The sequence below is a fragment of the Sturnus vulgaris genome, chromosome 11 (assembly GCF_052056855.1).
Source record: "Sturnus vulgaris isolate bStuVul1 chromosome 11, bStuVul1.hap1, whole genome shotgun sequence".
Taxonomy (NCBI): domain Eukaryota; kingdom Metazoa; phylum Chordata; class Aves; order Passeriformes; family Sturnidae; genus Sturnus; species Sturnus vulgaris.
In genome coordinates, this window is record NC_142253.1 from 11,796,077 (window position 1) to 11,821,318 (window position 25,242).

At 56.9% G+C, this 25,242-nt stretch overlaps 1 protein-coding gene across 1 annotated transcript in view; it reads right to left on the reverse strand.

Annotated features, from left to right (window-relative positions):
• The window catches only part of CELSR3 (cadherin EGF LAG seven-pass G-type receptor 3), a 31,096-nt gene extending 6,338 nt beyond the window's left edge, over positions 1-24,758 (reverse strand). The window contains exons 1-29 of the mRNA XM_088171455.1: positions 21,632-24,758; positions 15,590-16,222; positions 13,814-14,036; positions 13,349-13,464; positions 12,895-12,983; positions 12,318-12,475; positions 11,967-12,130; positions 11,380-11,505; positions 11,034-11,203; positions 10,611-10,796; positions 10,358-10,468; positions 9,934-10,102; positions 9,537-9,678; positions 9,232-9,352; positions 8,738-8,921; positions 8,550-8,651; positions 7,905-7,919; positions 6,252-6,346; positions 5,328-5,537; positions 4,713-4,896; positions 4,083-4,232; positions 3,581-3,761; positions 3,135-3,302; positions 2,604-2,730; positions 2,208-2,414; positions 1,926-2,100; positions 1,306-1,418; positions 929-1,008; positions 176-302 (exon numbers count right to left, since the gene is read on the reverse strand). Of these exons, the coding sequence (XP_088027581.1) occupies positions 176-302; positions 929-1,008; positions 1,306-1,418; positions 1,926-2,100; positions 2,208-2,414; positions 2,604-2,730; positions 3,135-3,302; positions 3,581-3,761; positions 4,083-4,232; positions 4,713-4,896; positions 5,328-5,537; positions 6,252-6,346; positions 7,905-7,919; positions 8,550-8,651; positions 8,738-8,921; positions 9,232-9,352; positions 9,537-9,678; positions 9,934-10,102; positions 10,358-10,468; positions 10,611-10,796; positions 11,034-11,203; positions 11,380-11,505; positions 11,967-12,130; positions 12,318-12,475; positions 12,895-12,983; positions 13,349-13,464; positions 13,814-14,036; positions 15,590-16,222; positions 21,632-24,758 (7,653 nt within the window). The remainder of the gene's footprint in view (positions 1-175; positions 303-928; positions 1,009-1,305; positions 1,419-1,925; positions 2,101-2,207; positions 2,415-2,603; positions 2,731-3,134; positions 3,303-3,580; positions 3,762-4,082; positions 4,233-4,712; positions 4,897-5,327; positions 5,538-6,251; positions 6,347-7,904; positions 7,920-8,549; positions 8,652-8,737; positions 8,922-9,231; positions 9,353-9,536; positions 9,679-9,933; positions 10,103-10,357; positions 10,469-10,610; positions 10,797-11,033; positions 11,204-11,379; positions 11,506-11,966; positions 12,131-12,317; positions 12,476-12,894; positions 12,984-13,348; positions 13,465-13,813; positions 14,037-15,589; positions 16,223-21,631) is intronic.
• Between the last annotated feature and the right edge of the window lie 484 nt (positions 24,759-25,242).

Sequence of the window (25,242 nt, forward strand, 5' to 3'; positions counted from 1 at the left end):
AAGGAGGGGCAAGAGTCACTCAGTGCCACAGAGGTGACAGCAGAAGGGACAAGGAGCTCAGCGAGATGTTGGGAGCTCAGCACAGGACACCCACTCTCCACAGATGGCTGTGGGGACCACAGGGATGCTCTCCTGGGCTGACCCGTGCCCTCCCCAGCAGAGGCCAGGAAGTTACCTGGAGGCTGCAGAGGACAGTGTAGAAGTAGTGGAAAGCCAGGACACTGTTGTTGACAGCCAAGAGGCCAAAGAGCCAGGTAGTGCTAATAACTAGAAGCAGAACAAAGGAGCTCCGTAACGTCATGCTGGAGAGAGAGACAGACAGGGACAGACACACACCGAGAGGTTAGTGCGTACTGTTAATCTACAGTCTAGTGCTCACAGAGATCCAGAGGGGAAAGCTCCTGCAGAGACCTCCCTGCTGTGCCCAGCACTGCAGGCACATCCCTGCACAGTGGCCCAGCTCCCCCTGATTTTCAGGCCTTCCCTTCTGGATCACACATGGCAAACACAGGGGCCCAAATGACACAGGCCATTTAGAGCCACAGAGAGCTCAATCATGCTCCAGGGCTGGCTCAGGAGGGAGTGGGGAAAGGGTTCAGGAGCATGTAGGAGAGGAGGAAGCAGCTGCTCATAGCTGACAAGGCTGAATGCTGAATCCAAGCGGACACAAGAGGTGGCTGTGAGGGCAGGTGGTGAAAGGGGACCAATTGGGAGGTCAGTGTGGAGATGGGGATGTAGGAACAAGAAAGGATAAAGTTTAGGAAAGGTTAATGTAGCTGGCAGGTGTGGGAGAGGAGAGTGGCTGCAAGGCTGACACTGATGCACAGAAGGATCCTCTGTGATGGTAGAAGGAGAAAGATGGTCACTGAAAATGCTAAAAACCACTAGCTGCCAGAGCTCTGCTGGGAGTTTGGCCACTAATACTCACAGAACCGATTTCTTCTTGGTCTCCTTTTGGCCTGGGGAACAGGACATCTTGGCCACAAGCAGGAACATGACCCCATTCATCTGAAAGTGTTGGCACTGATTAGAAGCTGTGTCAAGGGCTGGCACTGACCTGACCTCCCCAGTGCAGACTCCAGGTTTGCCAGTTCCTGCAAACATCCCCTCCTTTCCCCTTCATGCCCAAGCTGTGGCCTTCCCCGGGTTTGGCTAGAGTGAGGAGGGACAAAAAGAGGGCCTCTAACTGAGGGAGAGGGACACAGAGAATGGGACAGGCAGTGGGCAGCCAAGGAGGGGTGAGTGCCCATGGTGCAGAGAAGGGAGGCAGGAGAGGGTTGTGGGTGAAACAGGACAGGGTTTTACCACAATGACGACAGTAATGGGGCCTGCAAAGCTCCAGACCAGCTTATCATGAATGGAAATCCAGCAGAAGTCGGGGTTCCCGTAGCCCTCAGGATCCAGGCCAACGGCCAGCCCTGCAGGAGGAAGGGAGAGGTCAGGTCCAGACCCTTGGACCCCAGCAGCCTTGGACTTGTCCAAACCACGTCAATCTCGTGCGAGCACTGTCAGCACGAAGGGTCTTTCTCCCTGCTCTTTGCCCTGGGCATAGGCTTCCCCACCACAGGGGGAAGGAGTCAGCAAGACTCAGCAACAGGGACTTTATTTCTTTTTCCTCAGGTGTCCCTGGCACAGCCAAGTCCAGGAGGCATTCACTGCCAGCAACAGGTCACCCAAGTATACAGGCCTGGGAAACCAAGAGAGTTTAACTAGAAGACCTGAGGAGATGTGCTGAGAAATTACTTCTTAGTAGGCAAGATGATAACCCTTGATAGTGGTCCCCTGACGACCACAGCACTGCTGACCATGGCAAGCCCACCCCCAGCTCTCCACACTGGATGAGCTGGGCAACACGAGGTGGTCAGGAGACTGCAGAGAAGCAGCATGGCTGTTTTGGGCATGGCTGTAGCACAAGCAGCTCCTACCAGTGATGATGGCAGGCACTCCCCAGCCGATGGCATAGTAGAAGCGCATGGCCCCGAAGTTGACATTGCGGGCTTCGGTCTGCATGCGGTAGATGTGGAGGCCCTGGACAAAGAGCCAGGCAAAGGTGGAGAGGAAGAAGCAGTGGAGGAGGATGGCAATCACAGTGCAGAGAAACTGGGGAGACAAAAGTAACTTAGAGATAGTCCCACTGTGCCAACACTAATGGCATAATCCACACCTCACCCTCACACCCATGGGCGAGCTCGTTCAAGCCCACAGACCTGGTTCTCAGTGCGGTTGATACCCAGGAGAAAGAGCAGCTCAGAGAAGAAAAGGGTGACTGATATGTTGGAGTGGATGCCACGTGTATTGGACTTGAGGCCTTTGAGGCAGGTCAGAAAGGAGAAGGTCAGCAGCAGAGACACCAAGGAGAGAGACACCAAGGAATAGGTGACAATTGCCAATGTCTCCAGATCACCTTCCAGTTGCTGCAGCAGCAGAGAACCAAAGGCAAATAGCAGTGTTAGGGGCAAACACAGGAAGCTTGCAGAACTCTGAAACTGTATTTGTGTCCCACAAGGAATTTTTTGCCTGTACCCAGGACATTTTCTGCCTGTGCTGGGACCCAGCTGCTAACAGTGCCCACCATCACCCACAGTCCCACAGGCTGAGGTTACCTCTCGGTGTGAGCTGTCCATCAAAACCCCAAAGGTGCCAAACTGGGAGCACTGGCAGTGGACATGAGTGGTGTTTCGGTACACGAGCTCGCAATCCCTGGCTGTCCAGAAGCCAGAGGGGTTGGTCCTGCAGCCACCAAAAAGCAGAGTGTACTTAGGAGGGAAGACACACAAATGCGTATGGGGGGCAGGAAGCACAGAGAAGAGGGATGACTGACAAGGCTCTTCTGCCAGCAGATACAACTGCTCTCCTAAAGCTGAAATACTGGAGCCAAAGTGTGGATGTGTCATTGAGGGAAATGGGTTAGTGGTGGACTTGGCATTGCTGGGTTAATGGTTGGACTCAATGATCTTAAAGGTCTTTTCCAAACTAAATGATTTTATGACCCTACTGTGCCCTCCCAAAAGAAACAAATCCCATGGAGTGGGTAGAAACCTCCACATCCCAGGGCTGCTCAGGGAAACTTGGGGAATCAGGAGATATCTAGGGAAAGCAGCTCAAAAAGAGTGGCCCAGTCATGCTCAACTCACGGGTTGGAGTGGTTCCACTGGACGCAGAGAGGTTTGCTCCTGTTGGCTGTCTCCAGCAGGTAAAATTCGAGCACAAGAGGCGTGTCCAGGGGTCCTTGCAGGAATGTGTGATTGCTGAACACAGACACACTCACAATGGGGGAGTTCATCACAGGATTCTTGGGGAGCCTGCAAGGAGCAACAGAACTCTACCATCACTATCACTGTGTGTGGCAGCTGCAGACCCCCAGAGACTTCTCAAGTGTCCTGCTCTGACATCTCAGAAGGAAGAGCTCTGCCCAGTCTACAACACGGGGCTGGGAAATGATGCACAGAGCAGCACCAAGGCTGGGAATCAAACCCGCACCATTGCGGACACACTTGGCTAAGTGACAGCAGGAACAGAACAGAGTCCAGCCAGTCTCACTCCACTGGTGCTTGCGGGGGCAAAGGGGAGGAGGATGTACCTGACGCTGCGGCGATCCACTTGGTAGCGTGCAGGCAGCAGCCCCCCAAGGGTGCGGTACATGATGAGGATGACCACAGTGAGAGTGGGTTCGGGCTCTGGCAGCGCCTGCTTTGGCGAGGAGCTCTCCACGGTGTAGTTCCCTTCAGTCCCAGCCAGCGTGGGCACTGCTGTGGGGACAGCTGGGGCACACAAGGGGATGGTGAACACACACACCCACAAAAACACACACGCACAAACACACACACACACAAACACACCAGCGTGTGCTGCTCTGAAAACAATTTGCAAGGCCATCAGGAGCCTTTGGGATGTGGTGAAGTGTAAAGCTCAGACTCTCAGGGTTGACTCTTGAACCTCTGACAGAGCCATGTCTCAGCAGGGTATATGCAAACTAAATGGCTTTTAAAGGTCTATTCCAACCCATACCTTTTTATGATTCTGCTTCTTTCCTGCCACTGTACCCACCCATGCTGTTTCTCAAGTGATGCTCACATGCTCACCTTCGGCTTTTAGAGGGCTCAGCACCGACAGTGGCAGCACAACGTGGGTGTGGGGGTCCCAGGCGGGCTGGCCCCGGAAGAGGCTGCTGTGGTAGCGAGGGTAGCGCCGGCGGATGTGCGAGTGGTTCTCCATGCGATCGATGCTCAGCACTGGGGAGGAGCAAGGCAGTGAAAGTTAGCTCTAGGATGGACACCTAGACAGCAACTGTGCTCCAGGGCACCCCAAGATTCAAGTCCCTGGAAAAGGGACCATACCAGCCACAGGCTGGGTTGGAGCTATGACCCCTATTTGGGCATGACACAAAATCTCAGTACCCACACTGCTCCTTCCGAGACCAGATCCTTGCTGTGCCATAGTGCAGACTACTCCTGCCACCAAGGCCAGCTGCTTTTTCACTAGAGACTGGAAAGTAACTGGGAGCAGGCAGCACACTCCTGGCTCTGCTAGCTCTTGAAGGTCAGCTAGACCAGGCAGGGATGGGACCGGCACATCTCTCACAAATGCCTCCCCACGTCTGAGAGAGCCATCAAGGACATTACCAGCACACTCCCTGAGATTCAGTGAGATGAGAAGGGAACAAAGTGTGATGGAAGAGTGTCTCTGCACCACCCCAGCCAGCTCCTACTCACTGATGTTGGGGGTGATGACACCGACAGGGTTGAGGTAGGTGAGTTTCATGTTGCTGGCCAAGGTGCCCGAGTAGTCCCGCAGCTGCTCCATGAGGCTGGCGCTGCCGTGCTCCCCGTGTGGCAGCATGGCCCAGTGCTCCCGGTTCTCGGGTGCCAGCACAGAGCTGCCTGCTCGCAGCAGGTTCTGAATGGGAGACATGGGAGGACAGAGGGTGAGCATGGTCTTTGGGCCTCTCCTGACCATCCCCAGACTGCCGCACTGTGCTCTGAGAAGAGAGGTACTTTCTACTGTGATGGGCCCCCACCCTCAATTCTCATCAACCAATGCCATTCAGAGACATCTTTCCTGCAAATCTTGCCACGAGGGATCTGCCAGCGGCAATAAGACCTCCCTTTGCTTTCTCAGGCTGAGCAAGCCCAGTTCTCTGTCTCTCCTCAATCACTCTTTGCTCCAGCTCTGACCATGCAGGTCTTGCTTCCCACACTGCAGGTATGGACTGAGGAGCCCAGTGCTCCTGACAGGGTCCCACCACATCCTCAATCCCCTCAGAAACACAGGGTGGCTGCTAAGAGAAGCAGCAAGAGAGGCCACTGTGATGTGGGAGAAGGACTCACCTCGTTGAAGTGGGCATCCTGTGTAGCTGTCAGGCCAAAGCCACGCTGCTGGCTCTCAAAGGCCATGAGGCGGGACAGCAGGCGGAAAGCAATGTGCACGTCATTGCCAAAGTAGTGCTCCATGTGGTCTGTCACAGCCCGCAGCCGGTGTGCCAGCTTCTTGGCTTCAATTGTGTTCAGCTCAGTCTTGTTCCTCTCCAAGCCCTCTAGCTGTCAGTGAGGAGAAAAGAGAGGGTTAAACAATTCAGCAGGTTCCTTACCAGGAAACTGGGATGCTGCAGGCCCTGCTGAACACACAGATTATTTTTGAAGCCACAGCAGAAGCCATGGACACTCACAGTGGTGGTCACTAGAACAGGGGGAACATCTGGCAGACAACCAGCCTCCAGCAACACACCAGAGTCTGCACTGGCCCAGATAAGCCAGTGCCATACACAACAGAGGCCAATGAGATGAAAGGACAGGGCAAGGCCCTGGTAATACTTCCCTGGAAACTCTCCTGGCTTCAGTTTCAATTCAGCCTAGATGACATGTAAATGTAGAATAACTTGCCTAGATATTTCTAGATTTGTCCCTGAAAAAATCAGGGGGCTACAGAAGTCTCATGAAGCAGACATCCCATCAGCTTCAAACCACTCAGCCCTGCTCAGGATTATTTATTTTCCCCTCAAATACTCTGGCAGGACACAAGTAATTTCTGAGGGGGACACAGATTAAATGAAGTCATATGAACTTAAGCTCAGACCACTGCTCCCACAGGAAGGATTTAGGGGAAGGAGATGAGAAGAGAAAGTCACTGAGCACTGTGGCAAGGCCCTCTCGTACTCCCGGCACCCTTGGAGAGCTGAGTGCTTTGAATTCTGGCTGTGAGCCCTTGTTCAGAGGGCTCCTGCTCTGTCAGGGCTGCAGAGCTGAGAGGATTACCAGCACAGACAGCTCCTTGAAGGCAGGTGAAGTGCAGTTGAAGAGATCTGGCTCCAGCCAGCCCTTCTCCTCATCACAGTGTCTGATGGCTGCACCTAAAACAAGGAGGAAAGGCTTGTTGGAAATTCAGCACGGGAGACATGGCTGCCCTGCAGGGATCCTCTGCACCAGCTAATCCCAAAAAGTGGCACTGACAAGTGAGGGCCTGTAACGCCCCAAGGCCATCATCCTGCTTTGCAACCCATTCTACTCTTGGTTTGTAATACCTCAGCCAGCTGCTGCCATCCCCTCCCTCCAGGAGCCAGGTGCCTATGTGTGCTTTGGGGATGCATCACGCCAGGTGCCATCACACAGGATTGCAAAAATGACTGACTTGGCAGGACCCAGGCTGGAAAAGCCCAAGGGGACATTACTGTGTCCTTAGGCACATCTGACCCCAAGCTACAGAAGCCCAAGCAGCTCTAGGCATGTCCCAGCTGACAGCCTGCAATGCCTGCTGAAGTCCTGCTCTCTCTACAGGGCAAAGCCATCCCAGGAGCACAACAGCACTGCTGTTGGGCTGGAAAACCAGCCCCACTGTGGAAGATCCAGCAGTGTGGGTTCAGTATCCAGTGCCAGCCCCCAGCCCTTGGCTGGAGCCCAAGCACTTGTGTACAGCAAAGGAGTTTCCAAAATGAAATGGGATGAGATGTTAACCACCACCAAAAACGCTGCTAAAGCCAGCATGGAGAGAGAAGTGTTCTCAGCTGGATATGCCACCACAAACACTTTGAACAAGACAAACCAGGCAACCCCAGTGTACCCAGCAGGACTGTGGAGCAGGTCCTCCTGGGGACAGCATCAGGGCACAGGAGTCCACCCAGGTGCCCATGGCTGGGAGAGGGCAGCAGGGGAGGGCAGGGAGAAGAAGCTTAGAACAGACTCTGGTTGCTGCGCAGAAAAGCCCCAGGGATAAACATACCCCCTTCCACCACCTCCAGTTCCTGGCAGTCCTCCCAGCCACCCTTCTCCCAGCTGCAGAAGCACAGGGACCAGTGCCATTGCAGCAGGGAGCAGGAAGAACAAAAATTCTCCATACTGATAGCATTCCCCTTGCACAGAACAGACATTGACTCAGATGCAGATCTGGGCAGAATCTGACCCCCAGGTCCCTGTGTCTTCCCCTGCCAGCCAGGCAGAAGGAACAGGACCTTGTGCTGTGCCTGCCCATCAGTTCCTGCTCCCATTCTACCACCCACCACTCAAACAGTTTATCCTTCTTCCACCCCACGGCCATTCCTCCCTGGCCTCACCACCCATTGTTCTCCTTCCCCACCCAGCCTAAGGAAGCAAGTGCCATCCAGGAGAGCCAGCATCCATCCCAGCCAGGGAGCAGAGCAGAGACTTGCCCAGAGCCCACACTGCAGGCTTGGCACAGAGGGTGGCAAGGGCTGCATGCAGCTGCAGCTGGGCTTGTGCTGGTTAGTGAGCTGGGAGCAGGGAACACTGTGTAAGAGCAGTGAGACCAGGCAAAGCATTGGGAAAACCCTTGGCAGCTCCAGAAGCAGTGGGGAAAGCGCAGGGGTGTGCAGGGTGCCAGGCAGGGAGCAGGGAGGGAAAGCCATGTGGTGCAGCCCTTACAGCACAGGGGGAAGGAGATGGGAACAACCTTACCTGCACCCCTCAAGCCTGTGCACGGAGGGCGAGAGAACCGGGGAGAGAAGCGACAACAGTTAGGAGCCGAACCTGCCTCCTCCGGGGGCGAACGGCTGGGGAAGGACAGGGTTTGTATTGTCCCCTGAGGCTCGCACTGCCCTATGCTCCCAGACACCCTGCTGATACCTTTTCTGTCACTGAGGACAGCTTTACCTCCTCCACATCAGGATACTGACTCCTACTCAACATTCACTGACAGCACACTGTGCCCTGGTTCCCTTGCAGGGCACACGGGGATGGGACTGGTGGAGCCACAGCAAGGCACTGCAGGTGCTATGCTAGGCCTGACCTCAGCCTCAAGCCTGGTGAACCCAAAAAGCAGCAGGAAGAAGGTGGGGACCAAGACTGAGGGAACAGCAAAGCCACATGGCTGGGTGATGGGTCTTATACTCTACAACTTTTACCCAACCCCAGTCCTATGGCCAGCACCCTCTGCTCTCTGCTCTTCCCCAGGCTGTGACATTTTCTCTTCCAACTGCCTTCTCCCAAACTTCAAGCCAAGCTGAACGGGACTGGGAAGTGCAAGAACAGAGTGATATTGCCAAGGCTGCTACAAAAACAGCCAGGCTGCCCCCTCCCCTCTCCATCACATCCCGCACTCACCCAAGGAGCCTTTAGGACACAGCACTGCAGCAGAGAAGCCAAACTTGGTTTGGGGCCACCACACACCCGCCTTCAGGCTTTTGGGACAGCCATCATAGAGCACTGTGGAGACACACTGGTCATAGGGCCAGGCCACTGACACCAAGCCCTGCGGCACCAGATGCCCACACTCCCGTGCCCACACTCACCCTCGCAGCCACTGGGTGTCACCTCGGCAAAAGGGCTGTCACAGCTGTTGCATTGGCGGCCAATGACCCCGGGCCGGCAGTGGCACCGGCCACTCTCCCTGTCACAGGAGCGAGAGGTGGAGCCCACGGGGTAGCAGTCACAGGGCAGACAGGTGTCACTGCCTCTGGGCCGGTAGTGGAAGTCCTGACAGGAGACGGGGACAGTCACAGAGAGCCCAACGGGATAGCAGCCAAGGTTGGCTGTGGAACCCCTGGAGCCAGAGAAGGCCAAGGTTTTCCTGATTTTCAAGCACCCCACTGCCCCCATCATCATCAAGTTGGGCCAGGAAGGCTGTACAGAGGAGCTGAGCAAGGATCCAGCCCAGATTCAGGCACACAAAACAGGGCCTGGGCAACTGTCAGGCCTTTGTGGGGGGACAAGGAACAGCATCAAGAACAAGTAGGGTTTCAGGCAAGCCATGGTCCATGTCCCCATTGGCACAGCTGCCCCTCACCTTGCAGTGGCACTGCCCGTTGGTTTTATTGCAGTCGGGGTCAAAGCCCTTGTTCACATCACAGTTACAGGGCCCACAGGTGGGGTTTCCCCACCAGCCCTTCGGACACTGCTGGTCTATCCTAGGGAGAGAAACAGCTTTGATATTACAACCACCACATTCCCCAGGCCTTGTTCTGCCACCAGTCCAGCTGCTCAGCAGCTCCAAGGAGGAAGGTGGCACTGAGAAGTCCCTGGTTACATATCCAGGATGAGAGGCCAGCATGGAGCCAGGCCCAAAGGCCACGATGCTGCCCTGTGTCTCACCTGTGCTCGCAGTACTGCCCAAAGAAGTTCCCACTGCACTCGCACTCGTAGCCCAGGCGTGAGCCTGGCTTGCGGCGGCACACCGACTTGTTCTTGCAGGGGTTGAGATGACACACATCCACACAGTCCCCTCCATAGTACCCTGAGGTGTGGACAGAGACCATCATGTAAAGCAAATACATTCTTCCTGAGAGGTGCCAGAGTACCAAGGAGTGAATTCAGGGGGCTCAGGAGGGATTCTGCCCTCCAGAAAAATTGATGAGCGTCTGACAGGGATGTGACTTGCCCAAGGCATGGACAGGTCAGCAGTCACAGGCCAGGAAAGAGTCACAGGGGAGAGAGGAAAAGATAAGCAGGCATGAAGAGCAGAGGAGTGGCAGGGTGCTGCAGGTCCTACCTGGCTGGCAGACACAGGAGTAGCTCTGCCACTCATCCTTGCAGATGCTGTTGGTTGGGCAGGGGTTGGAGTCGCAGGGGCTTGGTACACTACAGCCAGCCTCCACCCGCAGGGCATGGTTAGGCTTGGGCAGCACAATCCCAGTGACACTGTCACCCAGTCGCACACCCTGCAGTGCAGGTGACAAACTCACAGTGAAGCTAGGACAGACACATGAGGTTCCAGTTCCCTTGCCTTCCACAAACTCCCAGCAGCCACTCCCTATTTAATGATGCCCCATGGCACCTCAGAGCCTCGAACGCGCAGAGGGAAAGTGACACCAGCAGGGTGGATGCAACTGCTGGCAGCAGCTGCAAGACTTGCGTCTCCAACTTTCCACATAACTGACCCACTGAAAAGAGAAGACTCAGAGCAATGGACTCACCTGTATGCAGCCCCTCAGCCCATTCTGCACCTCGCCAGAGCCCAGGACTCCCCCCACATGCAGGTGTTTCACCTTCAGGCCATGCAGCTCGTTTCCCACAACGACTGTGTCCTGCAGAAGGGAGCAACATGAGGCAATGGGCACCAGCCCTGTCCTAGCCTTCTCAGGGGGTACAGAGACATAGCTCCAGCTGTGTTTGCCAAGCACCCCACACAGCTCCTGTCCTGGTCTCAGGGTCTTAAGCAGCACCCACCTGGTAGAGCCCAAAGTCAAGGGTGAGGGTGATGACATAGCGTGAGTCTCGCCCGCTGTGGACGTCCCGCAGCTCCAGCTGGAGGTCGTGCCATTTCCCATCACTAAGCTGCAGCTGGTCCAGGAGGAGGCTGGTGCTGCGCCCTGACCCTCTGCTCACCATGAAGGAGAGCAAGCCCCCAGCCAGCTGCAGAAAGGGAACAGCAATGCCAGCAGTGAGCAAAGACCTCACCAACTCTGGCTGCTTCCAGCCTACCCTCCATCAAAGCATGGGGTGGGAAATCCATCCTGCTAAATGCCTCTCCCCTCAACTACCCTCTGCTTGGGATGGAGCCAGCAGGAAGAACAAGTTCCCCATGCTCTCCTGCGGCATGGCAGCAGCAGAGGCTGGGCCATGGTGCTGTGGCTGAGGCTGTGGCCATACCTGGCAGAGCAGGGTGGTGTACTGGCCTGCGTGGGCCTGCAGAAGCACCCCATCCTGCTGGCGTGTTCGAAACGCCAGCCCCAGGTACCACGGCACTGAGATCTTCACGTCTGCCTTGAAGTCCCAGGTCAGGACACTGTTGCCCTGAAAATAGTGGGCATGGTGCATGGCTGGAAAGGAAAGTGGAGGTGAGGAGAAGGAAAGAGCACTTCACAGAGAGCACTAGATGCAGGCACAGCAGAGTTAGCTCATCTCACATGGATCCATTACTCTGCTTCCACAGCAACCCCAGCACAGCCCCGTGCATACCCACCCTGCCCGTGCCCAGCAGTGCCCACTCACTCACCATGGCGGCAGTCTTTGCCCCCAAAGCCAACAGGACAGAGGCAGGAGTAGGTCCCCCAGCTGACAGAGCAGGTGCCACCGTTCTTGCAGGGGTTGGAGTCACAGAACGTGTGCTTGGCATGACAACCTGGAGGTATCAAAGTCATCTGTATCAGCCTCAACCAGCTCACCACCTTCCCCCAGCCCACATGGAAAGGCAACACTGCCTGCTGGCCTTTTCCCTGGCTCAGAGGGGCAAGCCCTGTGCTCAGTGTCTTCACACAGACCCTGCTTGCTCAGGGATGGGGGTTAAGGTTGTTGGTGCTTCTTATGTCAGAACAAAGACACTGTAAAGCTGGACTGATGATCTAGTATCTTTCAGGTCAGCCAGCTCAACAGACTCTGCACTTAGGATCAGGGGACAGTCCCAGAACATTAGCTGAGTTGGGCACTGGATCATTTAGGGGGACCTGAGGGCCTTGGTCTCTAGTGAGAATCTGCACAGCTCCAGCTGTGGTGCTGTGATGCTGTTACAGCCCAGCAGCACTGCTGTGGAGAAGGACAATCCATTCCCTAGGCAGGGGCTGGCAGGAGCAGAGGCACTGGTACCTGCAGCAGTTCCATTGTTGGCAATATAGGAGGCCAGGTCGATGCGTTTGCTATCGATGAACAGGTCTCTCATGCATCCCACAAAGTCCCGGTGAGTGATGGGGAAGTTTTCTGGCAGGTTAGGGACCCCTCCAAGGAGCAAGGGACCTGTGAGGTCCAGGGACCTGCAGGATCAGAACCAGGGCTTTAAGAGGTACAGTGACCTCACACTGGCCCAGCCCGCTCCCAAGTGCATGGGGCTGGGAAGCAGACATCCACAGAGACAGGCACACACAGCCAAAGTCCTGGATGTGAAGGCCTGGCTCCTCAGGGGACCACTTCGCCTCACCACAGCAGTTCCAAGGAACTCACTTTTTCGAGCTGGTCTGCACACCTTCTGCAGCACAGGAGTAGTTTCCAATCTCACTGCCAAACTGCAGGGCCACTGAAGCATCACATTCATCTATTGTCAAGATGGCCACCTTGTCCTTGGAGGGGCCCTGCACCACCCCCAGGGTGCTGACCTTGGGCTGAAAGCAAATGAAGGGTGTCAGCAGCACACATGCCCCAGACCCAAGCACCCAAGGGTTCACACAACAGCAAGGAAAGGCCTGAGCACGGCCCAGGCTCAGCTGTACTCCTGGAGGTGTGAGCAATGCAGGAGGGAAACCTCTGGCTGAGCCCAGCAAGCAGCACCCAGAGAGGGACATGGGCAAGGACACTGCATGGAGAACATTGCTGCAGCCTCCAAGTGAGGTCCTGAGTGTCAATCTGTCCCTGTACCCAGCTGTCTGCTCCACTGCATCCATCCCTAAGGGCTGAAAACCTCCTCTACCTTCTCTCCAGAGCCCCTGCCATGGGACAGAGCCAGAGAACAGGAGAGCCAGAACCGCTCACTTGTGGAGAGAGAGAGAGCCATGAGTGTTGGGGACAGCTGGGGCACACATACCTTGTTGTAGTAGCGAAGCTGCAGCGTGTGCCACTGCCCATCACTCACACCCCCTGGCAGGTAGGGGCTCACTACTGTGCTGGACTCTCCTGAGGAGACAGGGATGATGGCAGGCTGAGGGAAGCCAGACAGCCTTCAGACGTTCCCACCCTTCCTAAGGCACCAAACCCACTGCGCTGCTGATGGACTTGTGAAGCTCATAGAGACACAACAGAGCAGAACAGCAGCAGAAACATCAAAAGAGTTTGGTGTCAAGCTGCACTCCTAAGCCCAGGGAGAGTCCTGATACACACAACTCATCCCCTGTGCTATCCACTGAAGCTCACCAACACTTCTTAACCCTGCTTCCTGAGCACAGGTTCCATCCAGGGCAGCACTCTTCTCTCCCCACTCAGTGCAGGCCTTCTCACAGCTCCCATGACACAAATCCCATAACAGGCAGGGCCAAGCGTACCTGTGGAGTATTTCAGCTGGACCTGCCCCTGGATGATCTCCACTGCCAGGAAGTCGTGCCTCTCATTCAAACGCCCATTGTAGAGCAGGAGGCCGCTGGGCTCCACAGTGCTGAACCTGGGGCAGGGTAGGAAGAAGGAGGGCAGGGTGTGTGCAAGGAGCACGTGTAGATCCCCCCTCTGCTGTGGCATGCACCAGCATCCCAGCACAGAGACACTAAGGCCTGAGCATGGGGGCAGAGAGCTGGCAGCAGCAAAGGCAGAGGCACTGCAGGAAGGGATGAGCTGATCCCAGTGCAGATTCAGAGCCCTTTGGCAAAAGGTGCCAGGGCAGCCCCATGGGGAAGCAAAGTCAGGGGTCTGGAGAGCATCAGGCAGCTCTCGGATTGGCCCAGCACAAGAGCCACCAGAGCAGGGCCAGGTGAACCAAGGATGCTGGTGTGCAGTGGAGGAAAGAGAGAACTCACGAGAGGGAGAGGGTGAGGTGGAAGCGCTGGCGCAGGCCCCGGAACATGATGAAGGAGCGTGGTGGGAAGGAGCGCGTGGACACCTCGCAGAAGGGCGCCTCGAAGCCGCCGGCCGGGCACTGGCAGCGGAAGCCGCCGTCGGCGCCGTTGGTGCAGGTGCCACCGTTGCGGCACACGCCGGGCACGCACCGCCCCGCACGGCTGTCCACCTCACAGTTCTCACCTGCAGGAGCAAGGACACAGGCTTGGGACACATACACAGCAGCCACCCATGTGCTCCTTGTCTTGGGAATGCCAGGCCTCAGGATTCAGGACAGGGCAGCTGAAGGGAAGGAGTCTGTGGAGCAGGTGGGGGCCAGTGAAGGGTACGGCAACCCAAGTATTAGCCAGGTGCTCCCCACAGTAGCCAGTGAGTTAGCAACTACTGCCAGCCTAGCACAAGCCACTGGGCTAGGTGTGATGCCAGGTCTGGCTGAAGGGGGAACTTTGGATCCAGTACAGCATGGGAATGCAACAGGAGGGCACTGGCCACAGCTGGGCTGCTGCACAGTCCTAAGAATGGAGAAGCAAGCCAGGGAAGTCCTGGTAATGCTGAAAGTGCCTCCTTGAGCCCTGCCACCACACAAACCTGGGACAGGCATCTCAGTCCTGTCTCTGGCGTGTGAGGACAGCCCAGTGCCACTGAGCTCCTGTCAATAGCTATAGAAGTATCACCCATGGCACTGGGAGATCCCAAACATTGCATGCAAGTGGGAGCCACATGGGGAACAACAAATACCCTGGCACCTTGGGGTAACAGGGATGCCCCACGCCAGCAACAGTGCAGTGCAGGGCATCTGTCAGCCCCTTTTCCTGTGCTATCCCCACAGAACTCGGGGAACCACTCAGCTGAAGTCCTACACCCCAGGCCATGCTCCCATTACTTGCTCTGTGATACACAAGGAGGATGAGGAGACAGCATGAAGTGACAGGAAAATGAGCTCATTAACCCTTCTGCTAATGGCTGTTCACACTTCAAATGCTGGAGGTTAATTACCACTGCCTCTGCTTATCTCACCAGGAGCCACCTACAGAAGAGCTCCAGGCAGCCATCTGCTGCCATGCTCCCTCCCAGCAGCGAGAGCAAGGCAGGGGATCCCTCCTCAGTCGCCAGAGGCCACCTCCCCTCATCCCCCAGTTGCCAGCTCTCCACAGCCTGTTGGGAACTTGTGACAAGACACTGGCTGGACTGTGAATTCCCCTGCCAGCCCCCCCAGCTAGGACCAGATCTGGCTGGATCAGATCCTGCCTGGTAGGGCACCTGGGCCCAGCCTCCCCTTCTGCTCTGGGTGGGTTGCAGGCCAGTGTGGCTCTACATCTCTGCCAGACAAGCTGAAGGCTGGCTCAGGCTGAAACCAGCAGACAGACTCCAATGGTCCCAGAGTCCATCATCCTCCTAGCATGGGGCACAGCCAAGAACCCTCCTGTGCCCCAGCCTAGCACAGTGCAGCTTAGTCCTCCTGCTCTGTGAGAAGGGCTGGAAAGTGATGGCCAGGGTCCCCAAGAGTCCTCCATGCCAACACCCTACAAGACAGATTTCTATGGCAACCTCAACCCTGCACATGCAGCACCATGGAAACACAGAGAGATGGGAGCAGAGCTGGGAGCAGAGCTGGGCCTGTGCAGGCACAGCGAGGCTCTGGCACCCACTGCCCTGGTGGGAAGAGCACCCTCCATGGTGACAGCTGTGCCAAGGGACACACCCAGTCCTGCCCCAGGGCCCAGCCCAGCACTCACCGCTGAAGTGCTGCCGGCAGACGCAGGTGTATCCCCCCTCCTTGCGGGTGCAGATCCCCCCATTCAGGCAGGGGTTGGAGTAGCACAGGTTGATCTCCGTTTCGCAGTAGTCGCCGGTGAAGCCCTGGGGACAGCGGCACCGCAGGCCGGCGATGGGGTGGATGGGCCGAAAGAGGGTGGAGTGAGAGGCGATGAACGGGGCGGAGCTGTCGAACTTGAGGACGGAGATGCACTTCATGTAGTTCTGGCAGGGCTCCCGCAGGCACACGTTGTCATCGAAGGGCAGCACCTCCAGCATGGAGGTGCCGGTCAGCACCATGCGCTTCATATACAGCTGCTCCTGCAGCTCCTCCGAGCTGAAGTAGCGCCCGCCCCGCGGTGCTAGCGCCGAGAAACTGACGTTGAGGACCGTGCCACCCACGTCCGTGTCGTTCTGGATGTTGAAGATGAAGATGTCCTCCTTGGGTGTCGCAAGTACAGTGGCCACTCCCTCCAGAAAGGAGGACAGCAGCGGGGAGAGGAAGCGCTCCTGCCACATGTTCTCCAGGCGCACCGTGATGCTGTTGGCCAGCATGTCCTCCGTGATGATGATCACCCGCAGGACGCACTGAGCTGTCACGCTGTGGATCCCGTCTGTTGGAGGGAACAGGAACATGCTGCACCTGCTGGGGGTCTCCTCCCTCCCAGCCCAGGGAGAGCCCTGCACCCCAGTGTGGCCCCCAGCAGGACTGAGTCCTTGGTAAGGAAGCTTGGAGCCACAGCCCCAGAGAGTAGCAGGGGCCACCTGGGATGGAGGGCGAGTGGCTGGTGTGGCTGCACCTTCTCCCCCCCATCAGGCTCTCCACTGAAATAACTCTCATGTTTTCTCCTTGTCCTGGATCTCGGCAGCAAACTGAGCTCTCAGGAGCAAAGGTGCTCAGAAACAGAAGGAAGTCCCAGCAGGAGGTTTGGCAAACACAGGAGCTGATGCCAGGGCCTGGGGTGTTTTGCTTCCCTGCTGTGCCCTGTCTGCCTTCCCCATGCTGCCTTTTCCTGTGCTCTCCTCCTGCCATTTCCTTCCTCTCTCCTCCAGGCTCTTCCAAGCTTTTGTGCTGGTCTCCCTGCTTCCCCCCTTCTCACCATCTGCTCTGCATCTCTTCCTCTCTCACACCATCTCTGGTTTGTTTAATTCTCTTTAATCTCTATTTTCCTTGGAAACAAACTCCTTCCCTTTGGGATCCTTCAATCTCCCAGGCAGGAGCAGAGGAGCACGCAGGGACACTGGAGCATTCCTGCCTGCTCTCTCCCAGGACCTTGGCCAGCAGCAGCTCAGGGCACATCGGAGGCACTCCCAGCCAGCAGCTCAGGCTGCAGGGGTAGAGGCAGCACAGCACAGCCCAAATGGACAATGCTGCAGCTTCCATCCTGGCAGATCCGTGATCATGGGCCTCTGTCTCACCCCACCTACCCAACTCCCAGAGACCAAACGGATCCTGACACCTCAGGGTACCCCAGACACCTCTGCTAGCAGCTTTGGCCAGGGCAACCAGCTGGGAGAAGCCTGTCTCCTGACCCCAGGAGGATGCCTCCATCACCTGGTTCCCTCCTTCTGGGCCTCCAGCACAGGCTTCAGCAGGCAGACCCAGACTTCACCATGGCAAGGCAAGACTGTGCCAACCTTGGTGGCCCCAGAAATGCTTGATGGGGCTCATTGAGAACCTCATTGCTCTTGAAATGAAGTAATCCATCTTCCAACCAATTGCCAGCACCCCAACACTGGTGCCCCATGGGTATTAGCAGCACACACCTGTCACCTGTTATTCCCATCTCCCACCCCACATTCACCTGAGAGCCTCAAAGCCCCTATTTCCTTGGAAAACTAGCTCTTCATCATCATACCAAGACAAGTTACATCAGCACACCCCAACAGTGACTCCCATGACTGCTCCTGGATCCCAAGCCTTGCTGTAACCTCCCCTATGTGCTTCACCTCTTCCAGCCCAGTGTAAGGAGGCACAAGGAGCAGCAGGATTTCTGGTGCCCCAGTCAGCCCCATCCCTGACAAGGATCAGGTGTGCAAATGCCAGCCACTCGTCCTTCATCCATGCCCCAGCTCCAAGCTTATATACAAAGCTGCCTTTAGTGTTTTTCCCTTCCCAAGGCTGCTGTGCTGCAAAGCCTTTTCATTTCCCTCAGCTCTGTTTGAAGTTTGCAGTGCAGGAGGATTTACAAATTGAAACATCTCCCTTTCTTCCACCTCTCTCTTCTACTCTTCAGAAACTGAAAGCTTTCTAGTGACCCTGCAAACTCCTGCACAGGCAGCAGCCTCTGTGCCAGGACTGGTGCTCTGGAGATAAGGCTGGCTCCAGGCTGGGGGAGCAGCATGCCAGTACAGTCACCCAGGAGCTAATCTCCTGGAGGAAAGGGGGGTTGCTTCTCTCTGAAGTCAAACTGCTCCACCTCAAATAGAAGCAAAGTGAGAAAGCACTCCTCTGTGTGACATCCTGCCTGCTCTGGCACAGAGGGCAGCATGAGCAGCAGCAACAAAACAGATCCATTCAGCATCTGGTTGGACATGCCAGGGTATCTAGATCTGTCTGGGCTCAAGGCAAGGAACTGGCATCATCACCTGCATTCCCCAAGGCACATTCTCTCTGCAAGAGTCTCATGGGGTACTGAGACCACCCAGACCTTGGGAGGAAGAAGTGTGAGGAAAAACACAAGTCACACTTGGGGTAAGATGCTCCCCAAGCCACCATCAGCCCGGCAGCTCTCCCTGAGGAATTACCTGGTGAGACAGTGTCCCAGGATGCCATCACTTTGACACCAGATCCCTCCTCAGCACATAGCTGGGTCTGGTCTCCTCTCCCAGCAGCAACCACAAGGCTGGGGACAGCTCTCACTCTCCCCAGGGGCTGCTGGTATCAGGTATCTGCCTGATTTATGGCTGTTATTAGGCCTTGGCTGACACGATGCTGAGGGCATCCTGGGGCAGGCTGGAGGCCAGTAATGCCTCACAGGAGCAAGGAGCCTGTGCCCGGGGAAGAATGTGAGTTGGAGGGTACCTGATGCCTTTGGCATTGCCCAGCCCACAGCAGGAAAGCCAAGCATCCCTTTCCTGGTTGTCCACAGCAATGTGGAGCCAGGCCTGGCCCTACAGCCCTCCTCAGTGAGCCCCCCTCTAACAAAGTCCCACCTCAGCATCACACCCAAGGCTGCCTCCTCCCTCCAAGCAGAGGGAAGCAGATGGTTAAGAGAATGACCCACTACAAATGGGGAAAGAAAAAAAAATAAAGCTACCAGAAGAAAGCCCAAAGCTGGCTGGAGGCACTGACCCCCCATGGGAGGCATTTTAATCACGAATGCTCAGCCATTCTGATTAAATCCTGTGGCTGGAGAGCTGGTGCCTGGTGAATATTCATGCAGCAGAGTTAGGAGTCCTAGAAACACAGCTACAGAGAATGGAGCAAGTAAAAGGGACAAGGGGCTCTAACCCTGGTGCTGGACAGCATTAGGGCATTGTATTTGCAATTCCAAGACTGGCAATAACCAGCTTCAAAAGCAACAAAGAGCTCCATGTCCTCTTCTGAGTGGTAGCAACAGTGTCCAAGAGAGCAAAAACCACTCTTCTGACAGCAATGGCCACTCCAGACACAGCAAGGGTACTCTGGGGACAGACAGAGTGACTTTCATGTTTGCAAGTGAGGAACAGTAAAAGATTTCCAGATAGAGAAGTCAGGAAAACAGATGGGTACCGGTATGGTGAGCATTCCTCACCATTGCTGAAGGGCTTTGGCAGACCTCTCAACATTTTGATAATACTTTACCAGTTAAGAGATCTTGAAAGTAAATCAGGCTCCCATCACCTAGCACAGAAGATGAATGTCATTCTCCTGCAGCTGAGCCTCCACACTTGCCACCAAGCCCAGAGAAACCAGTCTGAAATGGTTTAAAATCAATGATGTCAGTCTCTTACACTGCCCTGATTTGGCCGGTGCTGCTGGCCACGGACAGCTCCTCCATCCCAATGCCCTGCATCCTCAGCAGCCAAGAGCAGAATTTAGCAGCCAGAGGTGTCCACACACCTATGAGAAGCTGAGGTCAGTTTTGAGGCTATCAACCCCACTGGAAAGGCACTGATTTATTCTGCCTCCTACAAGGGGCTGTGCTAAGAATACACACAGCTCACAGGCAGGCAAAACAGCCCCTTGCCCTGTGTTTTAGGGGGATTCAGCCCCCCTCAAATGCACCATAAAGGCAGGGAAGCCACTCCCTCCTAACATGCTGACCCTCGGGGCACCCATGCAGGTGCTACTGCTGCCTTCCAGCAGCAGGAAGGGTCTCCATCACTGCACAGTGTCCGGGCAGACAATGCAGCCGGGTCTGAAGTCCTGGCTGCCAGCTCTGCACACCCACCCTCTCTGCACACACAACAGCATGGGGCTGGCGGGGCTGCCAGCTGGGCGGGGGGCTTCCAACAACAAAGACTGAAAAACCAAACTATACTTCCACCTCCACAGCCAATATAAAAGCCAACAAAAGGCCCATTTTCCAGCATCTCACTTCCCTCGCCAGAACAGCTCTTCCCCTTCCATCTTCTCCCCTCCTTCTTGAGCACACCTCTCCCATTCTCCCTTCCCGCTGGAAGATGACGACATTCTAATTGCAAGGGCCCCCTTGCCACGAGGCGGCTCATACAGGACTTCAGGATGTGATTGTCTCCTGCCTTTGTGCAGGGTTAAGTGTGTGAGGAGGCAGGGCTTGCATAAACACATTGGGGCAGAAGCTGGAAAGGTCAAAACCACCCCCACCTCCAGCAATGGGCATGTGTTCGCCTGCAGCCGCTCTCGGCCAGCCCTGCGGCTACAATTAGCCCCCACAGAGCCCCAGCCCACTGCCAGGCTGGTGCTGCTCATACAGCATTGCCTTGAACAGGTCTCCTTTTAAAGCTCTCGCTCTATCTTTTGAAAGGGATCCTCCTGAAAAAAAGCCAGAAAAAGCCAGATCGAGAGAGCTCAAAGGGAAGGCAGCTGGTAGCGATGGTCAGGGGAGCATCACAGTTTAGATGTGATGCTCCCCAGGCACTGCTGGCAATTCAGTGCTTGGCCCCTCCAGAGAGGGCTCTCGCCCTCCCTCCCTCCCACAGCCGCTCCATGGTTCAGCAATGGACAGATGCCTCCATTTCACATCATGCATCCACCAGCTAAGAAAGGCTAGTGGTGAAGGCAAAGCTCAGGCTCTGCCAGCTCCAGGTCCAAACTCTGCTTGCTCACAGGCAAGTTCCTAGGTCTATCTTTGTTCTGTCCTCAGCTGGGCTAGAGGGCACCCCAACACCCCACAAAGCCACCCCTAGCTACAGCTAGCATCTGCATTTGGATACTCCAACAACACACTGTGCAAGAGTTCAGGCACTGCACTCGGGCTTGTCACAGCTGTCCCCTGCACCACTAAGTTGGTTGCAGAAAGGTGGTACCAGGTTTTAGAAGCCACCCTGCAAAGCAAGTGTTGGCAGGTGCCGCAGCCAGAATCCAGACTGAGCTGTTTGCTACTGGCAGATGGGTGTTTAAGAGGGCTCCTGCTGCACTGAGCTCAATCCCTGCCTCCTGTGCAGAGCCAGGATAGCATTTATTCCCGGCAGAGAGAAGAGCCACCCGGGCTTGGGAGCCAAGCAGTGTATCAGCCCCTGGGCCAGCAGCCTGGCCATCCTGTGAACCACCTCTGTTCTAGGCCACCACCCTACACACAACACAATCTGGCTGGCCACACCACCTCCAAAGGTGCCTCACTAGCATCCAGAAGTGATCTCACAGCTCAGTAACGATGCTTTGTTCTTGCAGATCATTTCCAGCCTTGGCCCCTTAACAGAGCACTGCTGAGCAGCCTGCTTCCCATGCCAGCCTGCACACCACTCCAGCAGTACTCTCTGACTGGAATGGATTCCCAATCCAAATCCTGTTACCAGTCCCCAACCCAACCCCCAACGCTCAATGGGCTTCCCCAGAGGGACCTTGCAGAGCCCCCTAAACGTACCATACTGAAGATTTAATGATTTTAACTCCCTACCTGTGACAGTCACCAGCATGGAGGCCACAAGCGGACGGTTGTTGTCCAGCTTACGGCTCAGCCTCAGCTCCCCGCTCGATTGATTTACAATCAACAAGTGTAGTTCATTTCCCCGCTCAAAGCTGTAGAAGAGGTGGTCAGATGCATCTGGGTCATATGCTGGGACCTTCCCTATGACCCCTGAGGGGAAGGTGTTGGACTTATTGGACACGTAGTTATTGAAGAGGATTTGGAAGTTCTTCAGAACAGGGCTGTTGTCATTCTGGTCAATGAGTTTGATGTGGACTGTAGCTCTGCTGACCAGAGGAGCAGAGGTGGCCTGCACTACAATAACATATTCAGGTTTTGTCTCATAATCCAAGTCTATCAAGGCTGTGAGTTCTCCAGAAAAGATGTCCATCTGGAATATCTCAGGGATGTTGCCTTCCACAATCTGGTACATGATCTGCGCATTGGGTCCCTCATCCGGATCAACAGCTGTGATCTGGGCCACCACAGAGCCTACGATGCTGTTCTCCTTAACCAAGACCTCAAACTCCTCAGCAGGAAAGACAGGGGCATTGTCATTCACGTCCTGAATGGTAACCTGGATGTGGACAGGAGTTCGCTGAGGAGGGATGCCCCTGTCCACAGCGTAGGCAGTCAGTTCATAGACAGGAACGTTCTCGCGGTCCAGCCTGCGCACGGTGCGGATGATCCCCGAGGTGGGCTCGATGGTGAAGTCTCCATCCCCATCCTCCCCGTTCTGGAAGGTGTACTGCACTCGCCCATTGGTGTGGGCATCCCGGTCAGTGGCAGAGATCTGGAGCACGCTGGTGAAGGGAGGTGCATCCTCAGAGATTATGCCCTGGTAATGAGGGCTGACAAACTGGGGGGCATTGTCATTAACGTCATTCACCATGATTTCAACATATGTGGTGTCTGCCTTCTGGGGGATCCCATTGTCCTTGGCAGTGATAGCCAACGTGTACGTGACCTGGTCCTCATAGTCCAGTTGTGCCTGGAGAGTGATGGCCCCAGAGTCTGGATCAATACGAAACTGAGGGACACTGTCTTCCAGGTAGTACGTGATGCGGGCGTTTTCCCCCACGTCATCGTCCGTGGCACTGATCACAACCACGGTGCTGCCCACAGGCCGGTCCTCATTGATGCTCACGGAGTAGTGGGCACTCTGGAACACAGGTCTGTGCGTGTTGGCATCAGTGATGTTGATGTGAACGTGGCAGTTGTCACGCAGGGTACGATCAGAGGCTGTCACAGTGAGCACATAGCGCCTCTCCTGCTTGTAGTCCAGCGGCAGAGACAGAGTGATGAGCCCCAGCCCACCCTGCGTGCTGATGGAGAAGCGGTTCCGCGTGTTGCCTCCTGTGATCTGGTATGTGATGGCACTGTTCACATCCCGGTCCACTGCTGTGACGCTGAGGACGCTGGTGCCCACAGCTGCATCCTCGTTCAGGCGGATGAAGTATTCCTTCTGGGTGAACTCAGGACGGTTGTCGTTGACATCCATGACAGTAATGGTGACGCTGGCTGAGGCAGACAAAGATGGAGAGCCATGGTCACGAGCCTCTACCCCAAAAAAATAGTGCTCGACCGATTCCCGGTCCAAGGGCCCACTGACTGTGATCCACCCTGTGGCACTGTTCACTACAAAGGGTGTGTCAGCCGAGACCCCTGTCAGTTTGTACTCCAGGCGTGAGTTCTCACCGTAGTCTGCATCCACGGCCTGGATGTGGATGACAGAGTGGCCAAGGGGAGCATTCTCCAGGACAGAGATTTGAAAAGGGGTGCTGACAAAAATGGGGGCATGGTCATTGATGTCCACCACCTGGATGCTCACCATGCCAGTGTTGTTAGAAAGAGGAGGACGCCCCGCATCCTGAGCCCGGATCCTCAGGGCGTACTCCCGCTCCACCTCAAAATCCAAGGGGGCCACCACCTGTATTTCCCCAGTGACACTGTCAATGGAGAACTGGCCCCGACTGTTCCCACTGATGATGTTGTAGTGCACCAGCGCGTTGTTGTCCTTGTCCAGGTCCGTGGCGGTGACACGCAGGATCTCGGTGTGGGGCCGTATGTCCTCCCTCACTTGGACAATGTAGCGCTTCTCGCTGAACTGAGGGATGTTGTCATTCTCATCAAGGACTGTGATGTAGACCTTGACAGTGGCAGAGCGTGGCCCCGGCTCCCTGCCCTGGTCGCTGGCTTCCACCACCAGGGAGTATTTCTCCATCTTCTCCCTGTCCACCGGCCCGCTGGTGGTGATGAGGCCGGAGCGGGCATCAATCTCAAAGACGTCGTAGGCAGCCCGTTCATTGACGAAGCGGTAGCGGATGTTGGCATTAGGCAAGGAGTCGACGTCGGTGGCCCGCAGCTGCAGAATGGGGTATCCCTCCTCCACGTTCTCCCGGATGGTCTCCCGGTACTCGCCCTGCTCGAAGACGGGATCGTGGTCGTTGCGGTCAGCTACAGTGATGGCCACCATGGTGGTGGCGGAGAGCCGCGGTGTCCCGTGGTCCGTGGCCGTCACTCGGAAGTAGTGCAGGTCCATGCTCTCGCGGTCCAGGGCCTGGGTGGTGGAGATGAGCCCGGCCCGCGGGTCGATGCTGAACAGATCCCGCGAGCGGCTGTTCATCAGCGCGTCCATGGAGTACACCAGCCGCCCCGCTTCGCCCCCGTCGGGGTCCTGGGCCGCCACTGCCACCACCGCCGTCCCCGCCGGCTGGTTCTCCGCCACCTCCGCCTGGTAGTTGTACTGGGGGAACAGCGGGTGGCGGTTCGGGGCTGCGCGCCGGGCCCGCTGCCCCGGGGCCGACGCCGGGACCAAGGGCAGCGGGCGCGGCTGGGCGGCGCGGGGTCGGCAGCGCGGCTGGGACCGGCGGCGCGGCGCCGGGGGCAGCCCGGGGGGCACGGCCGCCGCCCGGCACGGCACGGCGGCGGGACAGCCCCAGCGGCCCGGCGGCCCCCAGCCTGCCGGCGGCGGCGGCGCGGTAGCCCCCAGCCCGGAGGGGAACAAAGAGAGCAGCAGGAGCGGTAGCAGCACCAGCAGCAGCGGCGGCGGCGGCTCCCGGTGGCGGCGGCGGCAGGAGCGGCTCGGGGCGGCCACCGGCTCCTCCGCCGCTGCCATGGTGCCTCAGCGGCCGCCGCCCGGCCGGGGCGCACGGCGATGGGCTCGGCGCCGCCCCCGCTCGCGCCGGTGATGGCCGCCCCCTGCCCCACCACCACCGCCGCCACCGCCGCCGCCGCTGCTGCCGGGGGTGGTGGCGGCTCCTCCCGCAGCCCCAACATGGCTCCCGCCGCCCCGCCCCGCCGCGCCCCCGCCCGCCCTGCGCCGCCATCTTGAGCGCGGGCGGACAGGCCGTGGTTGGAGCTCCGTGCGGCGGTGGCCGCTGCGTGCCGGGGTTGGAGCTCCGTACCGCGGCGGGACGTCCGGGTGCTCTGCGGAGCTCAGCCGCTGCCGGCCCTGGAGCGGGCTGTGCCGCCCGCGAGTGAGCCCCGCGGGCTCCGCGCTGCCGGCCCGGTCTGTGTGAGGGGCTGCACCGGCCGGACCCGGGTGAGCGGCTCCCGTAGCCTCCCTGCCAAATTTGCAGGGCCTGCGGACACCGGGACAC